Raw genomic sequence first — 20,184 nt, forward strand, 5'->3', positions numbered from 1 at the left:
AGCTAGTCGGATGTTGTGTTGTTGTGTTAAGTCAGCAGGGCTAATGACGTCTCACCCGCTGAGATGTGTGGCTGTATCTCCGTCTGATTCATCTACTAGTCTGTCAATGAAGCTTATGACTGAGAAATGGTTAGTAAGAAGCTTGCATCACAGTGTGAGGGTTGAGCTGAGGAAGGAAGCAAGTGTGTTCTGCACTGAAGCTTGGACTCATTTTTAACTGCCCGGAGTTTGTGTGACAGACATGGCAGCCATAAAATCTGGCTCGTCCTCCCTCTGCTTTTCACACCTACGCAGTATTTACCACAGTTCAGCTCTCTTCACTGATCCTTTTAAATTTGCTTCCTTCACTTCTTGTCTTCCCAGTTTTGTGAATACGTTTCTGTTGCCGACTGCATGCTAAGTACACCTGCATGCTCACGCAGGTGTCTTTTATATACTGTAGTCTGGATGCTGGAATAACACTCTTGAGGACCTGAGGTCAGGAAAATCAGCTTTGATTCGATTCAGCTCTGATTGGGCCTCCTGTGTCGGCTGCTGATTTTCAGTTGTGACTCCTGGACAAAACTAGGATGAAACTTCTTTTTATGCTCTTCATTACGGAAGCATTTACATTGAAAGGAATTCCAGCTAGCTTATGATGGATATTTTGGTGGTTGTATTACTCTATAGCGGTGGTTCTCAACCTTTTTTACTCAAAGGCCCTTCGTTGTCCAACACAATATTCAAATGCCCCCCATGTAGGCTAAGATGATTTAAGTATTTCTGCTGTAATTTAGAAACTGTATTGATATAGGAGAATTTATATATTTAAATAGGATTCATTTTGTGATTCTAGACGTTCCAAGAACTGTGTTCTTAAATAAATCAATAGTTATTGAGGGGGAAAAAATATATATTTTTTTTATTATTATTTTTTTACTTCTGTTAAGATATTTTTAAGAATGTTTGGACCCCATTGACTTATTGTATAGTCGGCAACCTTCTGAGACATTCTTCAAACTTTAGAATGGCATGAGCGGGAGTAAATGATGTCAGAATTTTCACCTTTTGGGTGTACTATCCCTTTTTTTTTTTTTTTTTTACCAGGAAGGCAAATTCAAATTTGCTAGAATATTTGCATTTTATTGCATCTGTGTGGTGTTTGACTCCTCCATTGTGAGAAGTAATCTCATGAACCTGAGGTAAGCTGGTGTTGGTAGGTCACACCTGACTGTGCAGGAAAGCAGTGAAAGGATTTTAAAGTGCTTTGTGAGCTTGTAAATGCAATCAATTAAACCTTTTTGCAACATTTACATGTGGAGTGTCTCTTTAAAGAGGCATTTGGGGTCAGAGGACATCCTCTTAAAACAGACGTTTCTTACTGCCAACACACAGACAGGTGAAAGCACGTATGTCACGCTGGATTACCGAACATTTATACTGGATATGTTACATGGGTGCAGTCTTGAGCATGGAGCATAACATGCCCTGACAGTTTAGAACTGAGTGTCTTTGGTGTCAATTGTGGGATTGAGGTTTTCAGGTATTTTTTGTAATTGCAAGTAGGATTGGCGTGTTAGAATGAAACTCATGTCAGGCTTTGTGACTTTACTTAGTATTCAGTAGTTCTGTTCCAAAACAGAATGAACTGCCTTGCTGTCTACTGCCTACATAGGCAGCATCCTAAATGCAATTGCGATTGATTTGGAATGCAATAGATAGACAATGACTATCTGTGAATCATACAAATAGCGCTTCTCTCATTCATTGCAATGGAGAATCAACTCAGAATTGGTTCCAATAGAGTTTGGGATTATCACTGCTTTCAAAATTTTTTCAATATTAATATCATTATTTTTAGTACTGAATATCTATAATCAACATTTCTCACTTTATCCTTGTTGTACGTATGTAGGTGGTTCACTGGATTTGGAACTGATCCAGTATCACACATGATGTGAAATAAAGTCTTAAAATCGTTTCAGAGCTGTTCGAAAGGGGCTAAACGAACGTCTCTGAATCTTAACCTTGCTAGCATTGAACTGCTTTGGATTCTTCTCACAGTGCACTGGGGCTATACAGTTTTTGTCTGTGCAAGGACAGCTAATGAATTGCCTGAAAATTAGTAATGGATAAAGCTCAAGTTATTATCAGTAATGCCGGCTAATTAAAATGCCCTTTTCACCCACAGCTAGGAACACTGAACCACATCATTGTGACATTCATTTACTGCAGAGACAAAATGGCATGTGGATGAAGATGCATGAAGTCCTCTAATCCTGCACAGCTGGGTGGCCATGTTAAGAAGGATTTCACCAGCAAATTAACACCAACTTGTTAAGTTTTTGTTGTTGTTTGTAGTCTTGTTCAGTGCACATTCTAAACTTTTGTTCTCATAGTAACTCATCTTTTGCCATTTTCAACACAGAGGATGGAGGTCATGAGATTATTTTTTTAATATGTCACTCAAGTGCTGGGAAGTTCATAAAGTTTTATACACTTAAGCTGATTTTAGCAAATAAAACAAGTTGCTTCGTTGTTTTGTGTTAACATTAAAATATTAAAGGGATAGTTCACTTTGAAATACATTTTTGGCATGTTTTAGCTTACCTCAAGGGCAGTGGCGGATTTAGCAAATCGGGGGCCCAAGGCGAAGGTAGGTAGGCTATGGGCCCCTCCCCATCCAATCTTTAAAAGAGAACGAAAAAAATATGTACCGACTGAATGGTGGATGCAGGTAAAGCTAATCTACGGGGAAGTAAAGGTTAGAGAGGAGAAAAAAACTCCCCTTTAAACCCTGCATACACTTCTTTACTCCTAAACAGAAACATGTTACAATGTTTACATGGTACAATTTCTGGTAGCCTAAGCTATGTTTTTTTTTTGCTTTACAAATTTCACCATTTCGATTAAATTATTGTGATTTGATTCAATATTGACTCATTTGGATAAATATTAGGTAATGTTTCACAAGATAGGCATTACTTTTTCTCAAGAAAAAAAAGCCCTATCAGCTGGTATAATTTAAGGTTAAAATAAGTAATATAGTACACATATTTAGCCAAATACTCTCTATATAGCTCTTTTTTTCTAGCCAATTAAATGGCTTTCCTGAGGTAAATTTTATGTGACGATTGTTCTCCAGCTGTTTTACCTCTTTCCGCGGTTGAAAAACACTTTGATTGATATTATGAATGAGGAATATACATTTCGGTAAGTTATACTGTATCTTTCAACATTGTTAATTCGTGTTTATTTACTATTAGCTAGAGATTATCAGTTCACGTGCCGCTATAGGAATCTGTCACGTCACATTAAAACGGCAAAACGGTATTTATTGTTTGAATTTCGTAATAGAATTGACAGAATCTGAGAGCTGAGATTTTTTTTAAATATCATGATTCATAAGTAAACTGCTCAGTTTTGTCTGTCGATCTCCGTGTCCTCTTTGCTTCACGATTTTTCTGTGCATTGGACGTTGTTGTTCCTGATCTGTATAAAAAAAAAGTTTGTCATTTTTGGCAGCGTTCCCAAATACTTATCAGCGTCTTTTCACTTTTTTCTTTTATTTGAGCCGCTTGGGTAACTTCGAAACTTTAAATTTTCGCGTTTAGACTCGTCTTGCTCTGTTTGTGTATTTCCCAGTCCTCCTGTTACTGCGTGTTGTTTATCTTTCGCGCCGTGCACCTTTACGGACTTTTTGCTTTCCTCCCGCTTCCTCCTTATTTTGTCAGCACCGCTTGGGTAGCTAGCCTCGCTTCATTTTTACTCTGTCTACTACTCTGTCTGTCAATCACTTCTTTTTCTCCATCAGTTTTTTGGCACAGCCTTGTCACTTTCGCAGATGCGCAGTAAGTGAGATAATGGAATAGTCCAATGTAGTGAGGCGGGGGGCCCCCTCCTGTCTGCGACACTAATGATTTTATGCCGTTTTTCGCAAATGACGTTTTAGAAATATATAATAAAAAAATTAAAATAAAAACCTTAAGCATAAGTTAATAGAGCATTTTGGGGGCCCCAAGGTAGCTCGGGGCCCAAGGCAATTGCCGACCTTTGCCTAATGGTAAAGTCCGCCCCTGCTCAAGGGCATCCAAGATGTAGGTGTCTTTTTTTCCGCAGTAGTTTCAATTTTGATATTTTTAGGTCAAACCGTTCTTGTCTGTCAGTCATATAATGCAGGTCTATGGTCACTGTCTCAAAGAGCAAGCACAGAGTCCAAATTAAAACAATTCCCCGTCGTCCAAATTAAACAATTCCCCATCGTAAGTACACATTGATGGCCTAAGACACGAAACGAGCGGTTTGTGTGAGAAAACGAACAGTATTTATATCGTTTTTACCTCTTATACACAGCCATGTCCGAGTGATCTGATCTGACGTGTACGCAGACTGGTGCATAGATATACACACTAGATGTCGCCTTGTCTACGGCAGTTCATTGGAACGAATGTCTTTAAGGCGACATCTAGTGTATATATCTATGCACCAGTCTGCGTACACGTCAGATCACTTCGACATGGCTGCGTATAAGTGGTAAAAACGATATAAATACTGTTCGTTTTCTCACACATACCGCTCGTTTCGTGTCTTAGGCCATCAATGTGTACTTACGATGGGGGAATTGTTTAATTTGGACGACGGGGAATTGTTTTAATTTGGACTCTGTGCATGCTCTTTGAGACAGTGACCATAGACCTGCATTATATGACTGACAGACAAGAACGGTTTGACCTAAAAATATCAAAATTGAAACTACTGCGGAAAAAAAGACACCTACATCTTGGATGCCATTGAGGTAAGCTAAAACATACCAAAAATGTATTTCAAAGTGAACTATCCCTTTAAAGGTGCTGCCTGTATGCAAAACAACATATCACATCACTCACTTTATATTAGATGGCACACTTGTCTGTGAAAGCCATTGGCTCTGTAAACTTTAAGAAAAGGTGACCACAGGTTGTGTGGTCCAGCCAGTCAGAAGACTCGACAAAATTAGATTTGAAGCAAAAAAGTATTTGAAAATCAGGTTAAAGGTTTAAAAGTTAAAAGCTGATTCCCCTATGGAGACAATTAATTGGATTTTTACTTCCCGAAACCAGCCTTTTTCAGTCCAATTCAGTCTGGTGCAAGATACAGAACAGCTAACAACATTTCTTACAGTATGGTTAATGTTACTTTTTTGCATGTGACACAATGTTTCTAGCATGAAGTTCTTTACTTATCCAAACTGAAAGCGGAAACTCATTTTCAATTGTGCAATTCATGCCAAGAGCCCCCTAAAAAATGTTGCTTGCGAACAGTTTTTGCCAGAATGCAAGGCAACTTTTGTATAGCCATCAATTGTGCATTTCTATAGGATAACATTAGACTCCTCCTGTAAGTAATCTCTGCTACTCCATTACACATCAGTGCTCACTTGAAGCATCAGACATTTGCATATCCATAATTCATATTCATATGGATTAGCTACTTAAGAATTTGTTAGGCATAGACGTGCATCTGTTTTCATTGAGAACCCAGCAGGGCATTCACAGCAAGCAAGAGGTGACTTATTTTCGGGGTAAACCTTTTGGGTTGGCAACAGCTTGCGGATTTCAGCCCAAAATCCATCTGTAAATGTTTACTTTGGCGGAAGGACGGTCTCGCGAAACAGACTACTGTGTGTGCGCTGTACGTCCTGTGCAGAATCACAGAGCTCCTATTTTTTTTCTTCCAGATTAACATATGCACACAAAAACACATCTCTTTCCCGCTCTCTCTCAGGTTTTGTATTGTTTCAGCCTGGGAAAACATGGCAAATCACTTGCAAGTTTAGCTGTTTGTGCCGCTTCGGCTATAAACACAGAAATTTGATTTTTCTTCCAGTTGTTCCATGTAATCGGACCCCGGTGCTTGTTTGGACAAGCCATTTCTCATTGCCTTAATTCAGGCTAAGGAAACACAGCATTTGCATCAACTTGTGTGTTTTCGCTTGTGTGCACATGCTTGTTTTCAGTAGTTTTCCACATAGGAAAAAAGGGGATGTTTGTGCTAGACGCAGCGTGTTTGTCCTGGCTCGAAGAGTTTTCCCTCTTTTCAGAGTTTTTCAGATCGATCTCTGATGTTTTCTCAGTATTTGGAAATGGATTTGTTTTGGCAGATCCTTCAGGTGTTATTCACACCCTTGTTCTCACTATCTCACCATCAACGTTTGGATCTTTCCTTAAATGTGATTTTAGTATCAGATAAGAATAATTAACTTCCCTGGATGTTCTCGTTAACACTTTACATAAAGCCTTTATGTAGAAGGTATTTATAATGCATTTTTAATATAAATAACTGTAACCAAAGTTAAAATGTATTAATATTTGCAGATTCCTTGATGCATCTGAAATTGGTTGTTTGTCGTGTCTTAATGCATTGTACTTTCTAAAGGTGTTCAATGAATAGAAAAGTATTATAATGTATCATAACTGTGGTTACAGTTATTCAAGAGCCCATAGAATGCCTTAAGGTGCATTACAAGACATTAATAAAAATCCCATATATATATATATATATATATATATATATATATATATATATATATAAATAAATAAATAAATAAATAAATAAATAAATAATATGGCTTTAAGTAAAGTGTTACTTACCATTTCCTCTTTTCAGACAATGAACTAGCAGCTCTATCTGCAGTCCGTGCATGAGTGCCAAAGGATATTGAGGCTTGAAAAGAGACCGGTTCCCTTTCCAAACTGCACGTTTGCTCATCCATACTAATTTTGACTCATCCAGAATCCTGATATCCAGCTTTGTTCCATCCTTCTCCAAGAGTTTCTGTTTTCATCTGGGCCTTCAGCAAAGATTAAGTTTCTTGATTCTGTGATGTAGTTGTTGTTTAAAGGCCTGTTCACACCAAGGACAATAACTATATTCTTTATAAAGATAATGATAAAGATGTAGTTCTAAAATAGCAGAGAATAAAAACAGAATATAATTATAATAATTCTTGGTGTGAACAGGCCTTAACCTTGTGTTTTGTGTCTTTGTTGCATTTACTGATGATTGTTTGAGTTTTTTCCAGCTTGACATCCTTCTGGAGTTTTGTGGTGTGCTGTTTTTCTTGAAACATAACAGCATGTACTTTTCACTGAAAAGTTCAACTTTTGTCCTCTCCGTTTACACAGCACTGCAGCAGTGGTGTTGTTAAATGTCTTGGTGGTCTTCTGCAAGTTGTAAGATGGACAGCAATATGTTGATTTTGTCCTCTGATTTTGTTCTTGTGCTGTGTTTTTCTCGGGTCTTGGTAGATCAGTGAATTATCAAGAGATAGGAGATCCTGCAGGTCCTTTGAGAGATGCCTGAACACGCAGACTCTCTGATCCTCAAACATAAATGAAAAGAAGACTGGAAGATCCTGTAGTGGGACACCAGTCTCAGCTGTCATCCAAGGATCTTTGTAACTTCTCTGAAGACTCCATGACATGCCCTTGCATTCATTTTTATAGGACACTTTTTGGAAGTAGCAAGTGTGCTGACTTCCTGCTCACATTTTTAAACTTCTCTTTCAGTTCTAAATTCTTATTCCATTTGGAAAGTTCTTGTGTCCGTTGAATGCTGTGACTGCATCTGTTTGATTCAGGAACCTTGTAGGGTTGTGCGATTAATCTAAATCATAATAATATCGTGATGTGTGGCACAGTGCCAGGTAATTTGCATGAACTGTCAAACTATTGTTGCGGCGCCTCAAGACATTCACACTGAATGTGTTTTCATGGTTGAAAACATAAGACGCAAGTTGAACTACTTTTACCTTGAGCGCTGCGTAGAGACTAGGTATGCCAATTTTCACAAATTCCCATGATCGATTGATCGTCGTTTAAATTAACTATCAATTAATTGTTAGCCTTAATACTACAATATGCGCCTGCTGCAGTGGCATATGGCCAACAGTATGACATGGTCTGCAAATGCTGCTCAAAATGACATGAGGAAGGGGTTTTAATCTAAATAAAGGGCTAGTAGGGTTGTAAAATGTTTCGATGTGATTTATAATTTAAAGAGGCTACATGCGATTTTCTGAAATTTAAACTCGCGACTGACACCTGTGGCCAAAAAACGGAACTGCTCTTCCTTTCTGCTCGCTCTCGTACGTGCACACTTCACAAGTCATCCGCTGCAAAGTAGTCAACATTATGTTTACAGAGGTAAGAACAGTGAAATACATATATTGTTTGAGAAACTAAGTTTGTTTGCTGACTAGCGGTGGTGGCAGAGTGATCTGAAACGTTTAACATGAACGCGCTTGACGTCACATCCGCAGACAGCGCGGGAAAAATCCGACCCGACAGAAAATAGAAAAAATAGGATACAGGCTTATAGGTGCACCCACTGTGAGCGGACAAGGTGTCAGTATGCTCATCAGGAGATGTTTGAGTCATAAATGGTAAAATAAAAAGGCTATTGTTACGTTTATTTTGGGGAAAAAGTTGCATATAGCCTCTTTAATTAAATGACTTATTTAATAATCAAATATAACGACTAACACAACGTGTTACCAACGCCACCTCAGATGCTTGCTTGTCAGAATGTGTACGCTCTTCAGAACATGTGTAATCGACGGCAACCAAACCCAATGATTTCACAATGATTTAATAAAATAGTTCTCATGTTATGTAATATGACAGTCCCAATAGTTGTTATTAGCCGTGCATTGCTGCTTGAGTTGCGCGCTGAATAAACACCGGTAAACTGGAGCACTTTGCTAGAGTGTTATTTAACTCAAAGAAACGCATCCTATATGAGATTAATCAGATACAAAATAAATATGACTCATGTTGTGGACTGATTAACCTGCTTAATCGGCAATTAATCGATCGGCAATTAATCGATCGTCGATTAATCGTTAACATCCCTAGTAGAAATGCTATCATGCGCAAGATGCTGCAAAAAGACACGAGTGCAACGGTTAAAGACATCCGTCTAGCCTGGATTACTCAATTAGCTGGATTTCATTGTTGACAATTTGGTATGATCCAAGATTGTTAGCTTCTTCCTAGCTTATCCTGGAGTTGCTGTCATAGCAAAAGTAAAGACTTCAATGAATTGCTAAGTACACCATTGAAATAAAAATGTACAGCCTGTTCAAATACTAGAAATCGTGAAATAATGGAAATAATTGGGAATCATGTAACAAAGTACATATCTCATTTATCTATTATAACTTTTGTGTGGGTTCTGGTCGCTTGGCTGTTTCCTTATATAGGTCCAGAAATTCAGCGAGTTTTTCGTCAGGTGTGTGTGATGTTCTTTTTTTAATGTCATCATTACGTTGCTGTCTTGCTGCCAGCCAGTCGCTGCATTGCTGATCATGGGTAGAGTATCGATACATCTGCCCTTTCCAATGAACACAAGAACGCGCGGTAATCTCAGACAACTTAATCCAGATATTTTAATCAAATCCACAAATTCGTTTGAAGAATCAAATTAGCCAGAGATCAGTTATCACGATCAGTTATCTGTTAATTCATCGGAGATGATTAGACAGATGCCGGATCTTCTAAGCAACGTACGAAGAACAGACACTTGGTGAACAACAAAATTGTAACACAGGCTTATGCGAACTGGTAAATTGTTCCCTCATGGCTATGGAAGATTGTGGTAAATATGTTCTTATTTATGCGTTTATTTATTTTTCTTAATTATATATTTTCTTATATATTTTTCTTATTTTACTGTTTACCTTAAGCAAGTCAAAAAGTTCAACTTGCGCTTTGACAACTCAGTGACTTGAATGGATTAACTTGATTTCAGTGCTTGCTTAAAGGGGGAGATTTTTGGTGAATAACATTTTAAATTTTTTGTGCTGTCACATGACAAGTCCATATGTCATATTTTTATATGATGTAAGTTATTGATAATTACTACTTAGTACTTTGGTTTAACTATTAAACTATTACCTAAATAAGGTTTCAGTTTATAAGCCATGCTTATAAAAAAATCCAGTTCATTCAGTATGGTTCACAAACACATTTTCCCAAATGTTAGCTGACTCACAATGTGGATTGTTCTTGATGGAGATTAGTTACCTCGTTGATGTGTTTTCTTTCGGCTCTCATCTCATCTCCAGAAACTTGAATTCAAGCCTGAATTTCACACTGTGTCTATCAGCTCGGCCACATGGGTGGTTGTTTATTTACTGGAGTGGTTTCTGCCTCCTCTTTTCAACCTGTAATGTATGTCTGTGTGGGAGATGGAGACCTCATGTTCTGTTACCTGATAAAATCTCACCACAGCTCTCGCAGGGGTAGTCCAGTTCAGAGGCTTGTGTAGCCAGCGGTCTCCACGGTACACTTTTGTATCGCCGTGTTTAGATGGAGGACTTCCAACTCACGGCTGTTTTGTTTCTCTACCTTGTCTCACCCTGCCCTTGGCAAGCCTATGATAAATCTGATCTGAGGTCAGGCATCAAACACGGTTTCTTTCTTTCGGTGACCCCGGTGCACACCTCGCGGCCGCTGCCGCTGATCAGGTGTCAGGCCTGACTGCAAAACCAGCCGGGAAAGTCAGAGAACAAAAACCTAAAGTACATTTTTTCCTTTCTTTCTCCACCTAAGCCTTGACTTCTTGCTCATTGCCTCTAGCATTTCCTTTGAGTGCATCTTAAAGTTTCAAATAAAGCGTAGCCAAGTCCTTTGTTCACAAGCTCAGGGACTCGTTCAGTTCTTTTTAGGGAGTCTGAATCCATGCTGTCGGTTTAAATCATGTTTTCTATTTTTAATGATTTCTCCTCTGTTTTTGGCCTAACATGCCATTTTGTCCAATTGGATTGTCTAATATGCCTTGATGGAAATAAATTTTTCCACAAATCGTATTGTTGCTATAGATACGAGTGTAATTCAAAGTAAACAGCTCAAGCTGTTTGTGTTGCGACGTATTTTCTGCCGAGTTCACCCACATAGACGTGGATGCCAGATTTGTACCACGCTTGGAATTGTTGATATGAAACGTGATGATTTTCAGCTGTTGTTTCTTTCTTTTTCCTTCTGAAGGTATGGAGTGACCCCAGAAAACATCATCCTGTACGGTCAGAGTATAGGGACGGTGCCGACGGTAGACCTGGCATCCCGGTACGAGTGCGCGGCAGTGATCCTTCACTCTCCCCTCATGTCCGGCTTGCGTGTGGCCTTCCCTGACACCCGCAAAACTTACTGCTTTGATGCCTTCCCGAGGTAAGATGCAAACATCTGTGATGCAGAATGTAATGCTTGTGAACGCAGGACCTTCTAGCTGCACTATTGTTGAAAAGATTATTTTTCTTTTTTCAGTAAGGATTCATTAAATTGATCAAAAGTGACGGTAAATACACGTTGGTAATGCTTTACAGTATAGGTTCCATTTATTAACATTAGTGAACTACATTACTTCAATGAAACATACTTCTGAAGCATTTAGTAATCTCACATAATGTTAATTTGGTTAATGTTAAAGTTGGATCTGTTCATATTATTTAATGGCCCTAAGCTAACATGAATTAACAATGCACAGTTGTATTTTTGTTAACTAACATTAACAGAGTAATATACTGTACAAATGTATTGCTCATTGTTACTTTATCTATTGAATAATGAGACATTTAGGGCTGCCCCCAACTTAAGATTTTTCTAGTCGACTAGTCGTTTGTTTATGCCATTAGTCAACTAATCGCACGTCTATATTAATTTAATTAAATGTATACTGGGGGTGGAATATATGCCTCACACCACTCAAGCGCACGCATAAAGCTTGTCGCAAAGCACTGGCAAAAGTAATGATTAATAAACAATTAAAATGTTTCTTTTTTTTTTTCTTTTTTTTAAGAACTAGTGTTTTCTGAGTCAGTATCGGCTGCAAAGATGAAGTTGACAATGCTGACTCGCCATCTCCAAAGTATATTGGATGCGCCTTTAAAGAGAAATTTTAACTAAATTACGTAATAAGAGTATTTGTTTTCTACATTTCAAGCTTTCTATTGATATATTTCTCATGTCTTTGAGGCAAGGATATGCTGAGTTTCGGTTAATTTATGTGACGCACTGCCGTTCAGGGAGTCCGAGATGGCAGAAAGCGCATCCTGTTTTCTTTATTTTACAAAAGCACCACTTTTTGTTGTTATAGTGAGCATACACAAATAAAAGTAGGCCCTTTACAGTTTGGAATGATATATTATCTATAAAAAAAAATGACGGAGCATTTTAAGTGGTTTCCGCTATGCAAGTGATTGTGCTGGCGCCTCCATGTCATGCAGTAAGCCCGCTATACTTTAGCTTCTAATAGCGCACATTTATCTAGGTTAACTTTAGAGCGAGTGGCCATGCAAAGTTGCTACTCGCATGTTACAAATGATAAGCCATATTTCAGGTTGATGGATGAGTTGAACGTTTGTATTTACTGACTGACATACTGTAATTACCACATGGACCCGCCGTTTACAATCTGTCCCTCATGGAGTTTGGCACTTTCTGTGGAGTTTTTTTTCTTTTCTGCAACTAACTGACTAATAAATTCTTGGTCGACTAAGCCTGTTCTAGTCGACTAACGTTTAGTCGACTGTTAGGGGCCGCCCCTAGTATTCTAAGCGTTACAGACATTTTTAATGTCGCAAAAGATTTCATTTCAAATAATTGCTGTCCTTTTGTACTTTCTATTTAAAGAATTCTGAAAAAATGTATCATGTTCCTCACAAAAATATTAAGTATCACAACTGTTTTCAACATTGATGATAATAGTGTTTCTTGAGAAGCATGTTAGAATGATTTCTGGATCATGTGACACTGAAGACTGGAGCAGTGATGCAAAAAATTCAGCTTTGCATAAAATAAATAAATTGCATTTTAAAATATATTCTTCCACTAGAAAATGGTTATTTTAAATTGTAATATTTCTGAATATTTGTCTTTACTGTATTTTTAATCAAATAAATGCAACCTTGATGAGCATAAAATAATTGAAAAAATATCAACCTTAAACTTTTGAATGGTGGTGTACTTATTTTTTTCTTATGCGTTGTTCCAAATTTGTGTGCAATATGCTTTAGATGATCCATGAATGGACTGAACGGTTAGTTGGCATCTAGGATCAAACCAGTAACTGGTAACAGCCTGAAGCTGTACACAGTTCATTGTGTTACCCACACAGATGGTTGCAGGAAACTGTGGAATCTGAATGAGACAAGAGTTAGATCGGAGTTAACCGCCATCTCTCAAGCTTTGTTCCCTTACTTCCTCTTTTCCAATTGTAGTTTTGATTTTATACTCTTTTAGAACTTCTCTGAGAGTTTTTATAACTCCGGAAGTGGCTTACATTTTAACCACACTGAGCTATAAAGTGCTAAAAGTTGCCATTTTCCTTCCTTTCAGTATGTCAATTGATGGCTTTCAAGTATCTCACAGCTGTAGCCATTTGTGTTTTTTTCTTTCTTTTTTTTTCTTAAAAGTGAAAGTGGTTGCAGGCACCGAGTAATGCAATGAAAGTTTAACTGGCTGTCAGCTATTTGAGATTTTTTATCATGTATTAAAATAAAACTTTTGTACTAGAAAACTGCCACTCGTGAAAAAAAAAAAAGCAACAGGTAGTTATGTATTGATAAGATAAAAATCTTACAATTAGTATAATAGGGGGTACTTTGTTTTTCAATGAATCATTTTTTAATGAATCTCAAATGACTCGTCCGATAATTCAGTCTTTCTAAATCCCTCCTTTCCGTGAGCCTTCTCTGCTCTGATTGGCTAGACGGCCCAGTCTGTTGCGATTTGGTCTACCGCTTACAGCGCTTGTCGGAAACTAAACGACCATTACAATAACTGAATTTCAGCTCAGGAGGTGTCCTCAGGCCTCAGCGATCGTACACACTGTAAAAACAGTAATGATAACGTCGATTAGTCACTTTGAGGTATATTATGAGATTTTGCAACTAATTCCTCACCATCAGCATTCACAAGAGTATGTCCTTCAAACGTGTATATTTCTAAATTATTGTGGTGCACATTCGGGAACTGTATCAATAACGGTGCATACGTTAGCTGAGCACTAACGTGAATGACTGATGTAACAAACGTTTGTAAAACAGATCTTGTTTCATCCTTTATCGTTACTCAAAGTAGTAAGAACAGCAGACAATCTGCATTAATAGACACAATTTTAAGTAATGGTGGGCCACAGCTGATTTGAAGAACTATTTCAGTAAGACAGAAATAACGTGAGTTAACACACAACTACATATTTTGAAAATCTGGTAGAAAATATCTATTTATAAATCTATAATTATTCATACTTACAGGTTGTGATTCTGAGGAGCAAGTTGGTCCAAATAAACTGGGTACTGATTTCAAGAGTAGCGTTTTGCGGATCCTGCGTTGAACTCCGAGATTTGAGAAGCAGTCGTCAGTAAAATGACGTTTGAGGGCTGGTCAAGTTTGCGGGTGGACGGCGTACAACATAGGCGAGCATTATGCAAATGTATTATCTAGTGACATAGAACCGTAAAGTAGTAGGATTCTAAATACAGACGACTCGTTTAGGCGGTTCAGAGTTGATTTTTTCTTTTTCTTTTAGGAGACAATAACTATATTTATTGTGCACTTTCGACTGACTTTTATTGAGCAAGGATGCATTAAATTGATCTAAAGTTATAGTAAAGACTTGTACATTGTTAAATATATATTTCAAATAAATGCTGTTATATTGAGCTTTTCTGTTCATCAAAATAATCCTGAAAAATTTACATCACTGTTTAAAAAAATATATTAAGCAGCACAACGGTTTTTCAACATTGATAAGAAATATTTGCAAATTAACATATTAGAATGATTTCTGAAGGATCATGTGACACTAAATACTGGAGTTATGATGCTGAAAATGTAGCTTTGCATCACAGGAATAAAGTGCATTATAAAATGTATTCAAATATTATAAATTGTAGTAATTTTGCTATTACTGGTTTTTTTTTTTTTTTTTTTTCAGCATAAGAGACTTCTCCCTAAAACATTTAATAAATCTTACCGACCCCATACTTCTGAACTGTGGTGTATCCTGTCTTCATGATGTGAAATGTGGATGAAGGAATATAACACTACAGCATAAGAGGGAAAGAAATGAATGGCTGCCTATTGTAGTGTTGCTATTCTAAGATCTGAGTGAGGGAACTTTAATGCCATGCCTAATATGACAGGTCAGCAATTAACACTTGTATATGACTTATACAGTATAAGTGCGCAAATACGCTCACGCACAGGTTGAGTTTCAGTCTCATTAGCAAGGAGATAAACTTTGGCCCTTGCTGTCAAATGTAAATCTCCCGCTAAGTCTACTCTGACAGGAGGTGTTTTTGCTTGGACATGTTGTTGTGAACTTCTGTATGTGTAATTGCTCTTAAAAGCCACCCCTGTAACTGGTCAAAAAACCTTGAAGGACAACATGAAACTCAACATGAAACTCCATTTTCTCTCGTACGGTTCTATTACACAGCTTGAGACATGTCTGATTACACAGATTATCTTCAAGTATTCCTGGTAAAATCAAAGTAGTTCTTTTGAAACCCCCAGTCGTGATAGTTGACACCTTTGCCTGTTTCTGTCAATGCGCATCTCTTTTCCTTGAATGTGTCAGGTGACACGTGTGGTGTTTCCGATTCTCATTCCCTTCATCTCGGGCTGTAACTACCATGTCTGGCTTCTGAGATAAAGCTGGTGAAAAACAGCCGATGCGTGTACAGCTCACCTGTGCAGCAGAGGACACCTATCTTTATTCCACACTCATTTATATCAGTTGTGATATACCCTCATCACGACCCGCCGTGCAACTTGGCACGTAAACCCTTTCGCTTCAGCTAAACCCTTTCGCTTCAGCTCTCTGCATGTTCTAGTTTATAATAATGTCTATTCTGGCAGTAATAAGGCAGTATTTATAGGTAGCTTCATGTCTCATGCTGCTGAAACATTCAAATTCAGAATGAAAAATGTTGTCATGTCGCGTAGCCAGACCTTCAGACTGACGGCACAGCAGCTTTCATTGGCCAAGGAATACCTAGAATAGAATAGAATGGACTTTAATTGTCATTGTGCAGTGACATTTTTCCATATGCATTAGACGTTCAGCCAACGGTCCGTGGGTGTGACGTCTGAGGCTGAGACTACATGTCGTGAGACTTTTTTTTTTTGGTGAATTCCTGCTTTTTTTATTAATTGTTTCAGCAGGGACTGTGTGAGGAGGCGCAGACAAACCACAAATCAATGAGAAATTGTAAGGAAGTAGGAAGCAACTTTAGCACATGAAATCTCGCATATTAGGCTCTCCATTGTCCTGTTATTGAGTGCGTTAGGTTGACCAGCCAGAATGCTTTTGTAGCTTCATTTTTGAGCAAAATAAGCAAAGTTTATGATACCATTTATGTCGGATGAAATTGCAGGAACACATTTCAGACCTGTTGGGCCAAAAATAAAAATACAATGCACTTAAGTTAGAATAATAGCTTTTGATTAGAATAATATTTTTTTATATATATATTTTAATAAAGTGAGCACACTAACTTTTTAAAATTAATATGACTTGGCAATAACATACACTACCATTGAAAAGTTTGGGGTCTGTTAGATCTTTTTTTTTTATTATTATTATTATTATTTTTTTTTACATTTGGACAGAAGTCTTTTTAATTCTCACTAAGGCTGCATTTACTTAATATTTAACAATTTTACTGTTTTTACTGTATTTGCTTATTAGACTAGTGTCACATGATCCTTCATAAATCATTCGAATATGCTGATTTAATGCTGAAGAAACATTTCTTATTATCAAACATTGTATTTTGTGCTCTGCTTAATATTTTTGTGGAAACATTACAAATGTCTTTATTTCCATTTTTGATCAATATACGGCATCCGTGCTGAATACAAGTAGTAATTTCTTTCAGAAAAATAATAAAAAATAATAAAAATAATAATCTTACTGACTGATGTGCAAAAAAACAGCAAAGTGACCTGAAAATAACCATCAAATTGGACAGTACAAGCACATCTGCATTTGAATTGCACAATTAGGAAGTGAACGTAAACTGAATTTGCAATCAGTGAGACTGAGCGCTCGCTGTCCTTCTTGATTTCTCAGCATGCATCTCATAACACATCAGAGCAGGTGTGCACGTCTCATCAGTTGTAAATGTGAGCTCTTTCTGACGAGATATCGCCACCAGCTGGCATTTACAGTATGGAGAAAGAGCAACATGCACATAATCCCAAAGACATTAATATTTTGGCTAATATTTTCTACCTATATTTTCTTTTCAGGTAAAAGGCTTCAATGCATGCCAAGTGAACTGACTTGCCTTAATGGATTTTGGTTTCACTTTTTTGTCATCAACTTTAGTCTTAGAATACTACTTTTCGGCTGAGATCAAGTTTCGCCCTTAAGAGGCATCACAAAAGGTCTATGGGTAACACCTCTAAGGAGCTCACATGACTGCTCATTTGGATGTTGATACTCATGGGTTTACTCTTCAAGGCCTTTTTTTTTTTAATTCTGGCGGAGTTCAAAGGTCTTCAATCCCTGTGTTTAAACTTGCCAAGTGACTATTCATGAAAGATTTTCTTGATCTCTTTCTGCAGTACTTTAAGGGATAAAGGAACAGAAGGAGGTCAGAATAATAAAATATCCGTGTCATTCTTTACAAGTCAAGCCTCGGTTAAGCTGGGTCTGAATCGGAAAGCAGAATGTGGATTTCTGGATTAAACGCGATTAGACGGTAGCGACCGGTCTGGAACCTCTCTTAATCGCTGATCCCGTTTTATCCGACCTCATATTTAAATCTAATTAAATTGCGACAAGATCAAATTGCAAGATTAAGGGCTGTAATGGGAAGATTACAGCCGTAGCTCTCAGACAGAATGTTGTTGAGGCTTTAGAAACATGTAGACAAAACTAGAATGACGGAAACCTCCTCTGTTTCGTTTCTCGTCTCGTTTCGCTCACTCTCTACGCCAGTCTGGGTGAAATTAGCGATGGCCGGGGGCGCGCTTCATTGTAATCAAAGTGATTCTCTCTCTCTCTCTCTCTCTCTGAGGCAGATGCTCTTTTTCTCGCTCTCTTTTGGGTGATGAATGGAAGGTTGAGTGGCCTGATTCTCTCCTACCCCGTCAGCACTTGTCAGTGTTTCATAATGAGAAGCTACAGTCGTGAGAGATTGAACCGTCTCTGTGTTCTAATAGCTCGCCAGCCGGCCCCGTCAAAGACCCGTAATGAACACGAAGCCAGCTGACGGGAGGTGTTAATGAGCTAGCTGTCTTGACGCCGGCTTGCAATTTGTCGAAAGCATTATGGTTTAACACGTCGTCCGTTTCCCTTAATAAAATGTGAAATCTTGGAGTGGATTCAAAAGATGCAGATTCAAAATTGGGATTTTTTTTTTTTTAAGTGAAAGTTTTGTTACTGAAGGGGATTAGCACTGATAAAGTAAATAGTTTTTGCTTTAGATTGACTCACCTGAGATTGAGTTAGGTGAGGGTTGTGATAGTGCTAAAGGTCAAAGTCCGAGGCTTAATTTGACACTCTAAACTGTACTCATGTGGTTTAAATCCTGTTTGTTTGTTTTTCATAGGGCACCAAAGGAAAATTTTTATAATCTTCATGCAGCTCTTTCCATACAATAACAGTTCATAATGACCACATCTGCTGCAAGCAGCAACAAATCTATATATAAAGCACCTAAAAATATGTTAAATGTTTTCTGCTGTCGTCTTAAGTCATATGATGGTGAACGTTATTTCACCAAGTACAACATGTTCCTGGATCAACATCTTCCTGGATCAACATTCCAGTAATTTTAGGGACAAGTTTACAGTTTAAAAAAAATTTAGGCTTACCAGGATTTTGGGCTTCTACATCAGTGTTGTTCACCGATCATTTCCCTCTGATTTTAGGGATTGACTTATGGGTAGGGTTAGGTTTAGGGGTAGGGATAGGGTTAGCACTAAACTTTTGGACAGAAATGTTGTTTCAGGATCTACAAAGTGTTGATCCAGGTACATATCTGTCTGGGTAAAATCACAGTGTCATATGATAGCTAAGTATTAGACCAATATTTTGATCATCATTCACAAAACAACCTATGTCTGTTTCTCGTGCAAAGCTATCGAATGGCTTCAGAAAACTTTAAAAATAGTGCATGAATTAAAAAACTCTCATGGTTTTGTTTTTGTCTTTTGTCCTCATTGAGCTTGACTTTTTTTTTTGTAAAAAAAAACAAACAAAAACGCCGCTCCATGATTCCTGTGCTAGTTTGTAGGGCTACACAATTTGGCAAACAATTGTTTTTCTTAAATATGACTTTACAGTGATACAACTACTACTACATCTAATAATAATAATAATTCTTACTAATCTTCCTTTGAATTCTGCACAGAATGTTATATTTTAAAGCGATGTGATGGAGATTGGGAGGAAACTGCGGCTTTACCAAGCTCAACGGCTCTGGCCAAGCTGTGATATGAACTAAATTCTATTGGCTGTTTTAAAAAAAGAGAGGAGCTGTTCAATATGTCTTCCTGTTTCAGTGGAAATTACGTCAACACATAATGCTGCGCGTTTCAAGGCACTTTAGTGGGCCTTTAAAGGGATCATATATGCACTTTTACAAGTTGATTGTACTGAAATGTGTGTTGGCAGTGCCTGTACACAACCATCATACAATGATAAAAATCCATCCAGTGTTTTTTTTTTAAATCTCCTTATATGTTTGACCCTCTCTGAAATCAAGCCGTCACAATATCGACGCCCCTCCCATGATGGTTGATTGACAGCAGCGTTTCAAACACAGACCAGCCCTCTCTCATGAGCAGCTGTCTGTCATCATAGTGCATTGATATGCTGGAGAAGAATGGCGTCGTCTAAGCGATTTGTGGTGTTCTGTTCTTGGCTGTAATAAGGAACACAGTTTATGATGAACAACGCGTTATGGTTATTGTGTTACAAACGGTGTAGGCACAGAGCAGAGGGGCGGGGTGAGCAAAGCTCATTATCATTTAAAGACACATGCACTGAAACGGCGTACTGAAAACAGAGCTGTTTTTGACCAGGTTAAATGAGTGTTTTCTTACAATACTAATGAGAATTTTTAATTAAAGTATATTACAAACTTTTAATTTAGACCCTAAATAATCATATTAGCTTGTACAAAAATGGCATTATATGACCCCTTTA

The 20,184-nt window shown here is 37.7% G+C and overlaps 1 protein-coding gene across 2 annotated transcripts in view; it reads left to right on the forward strand.

Annotated features, from left to right (window-relative positions):
* abhd17c (abhydrolase domain containing 17C, depalmitoylase) overlaps positions 1-20,184 on the forward strand; it is a 39,994-nt gene that overhangs the window by 12,155 nt on the left and 7,655 nt on the right. For both annotated transcript variants that reach the window (XR_014201830.1, XM_082154979.1), the window contains exon 2: positions 11,007-11,186. Coding sequence is in view for 1 of the 2 variants with exons in the window: in XM_082154979.1 (XP_082011105.1) it covers positions 11,007-11,186 (180 nt within the window). In the remaining variant the exon portion in view is untranslated. The remainder of the gene's footprint in view (positions 1-11,006; positions 11,187-20,184) is intronic.

Source organism: Leuciscus leuciscus, assembly GCF_965113295.1.
Source record: "Leuciscus leuciscus genome assembly, chromosome: 2".
NCBI lineage: Eukaryota > Metazoa > Chordata > Actinopteri > Cypriniformes > Leuciscidae > Leuciscus > Leuciscus leuciscus.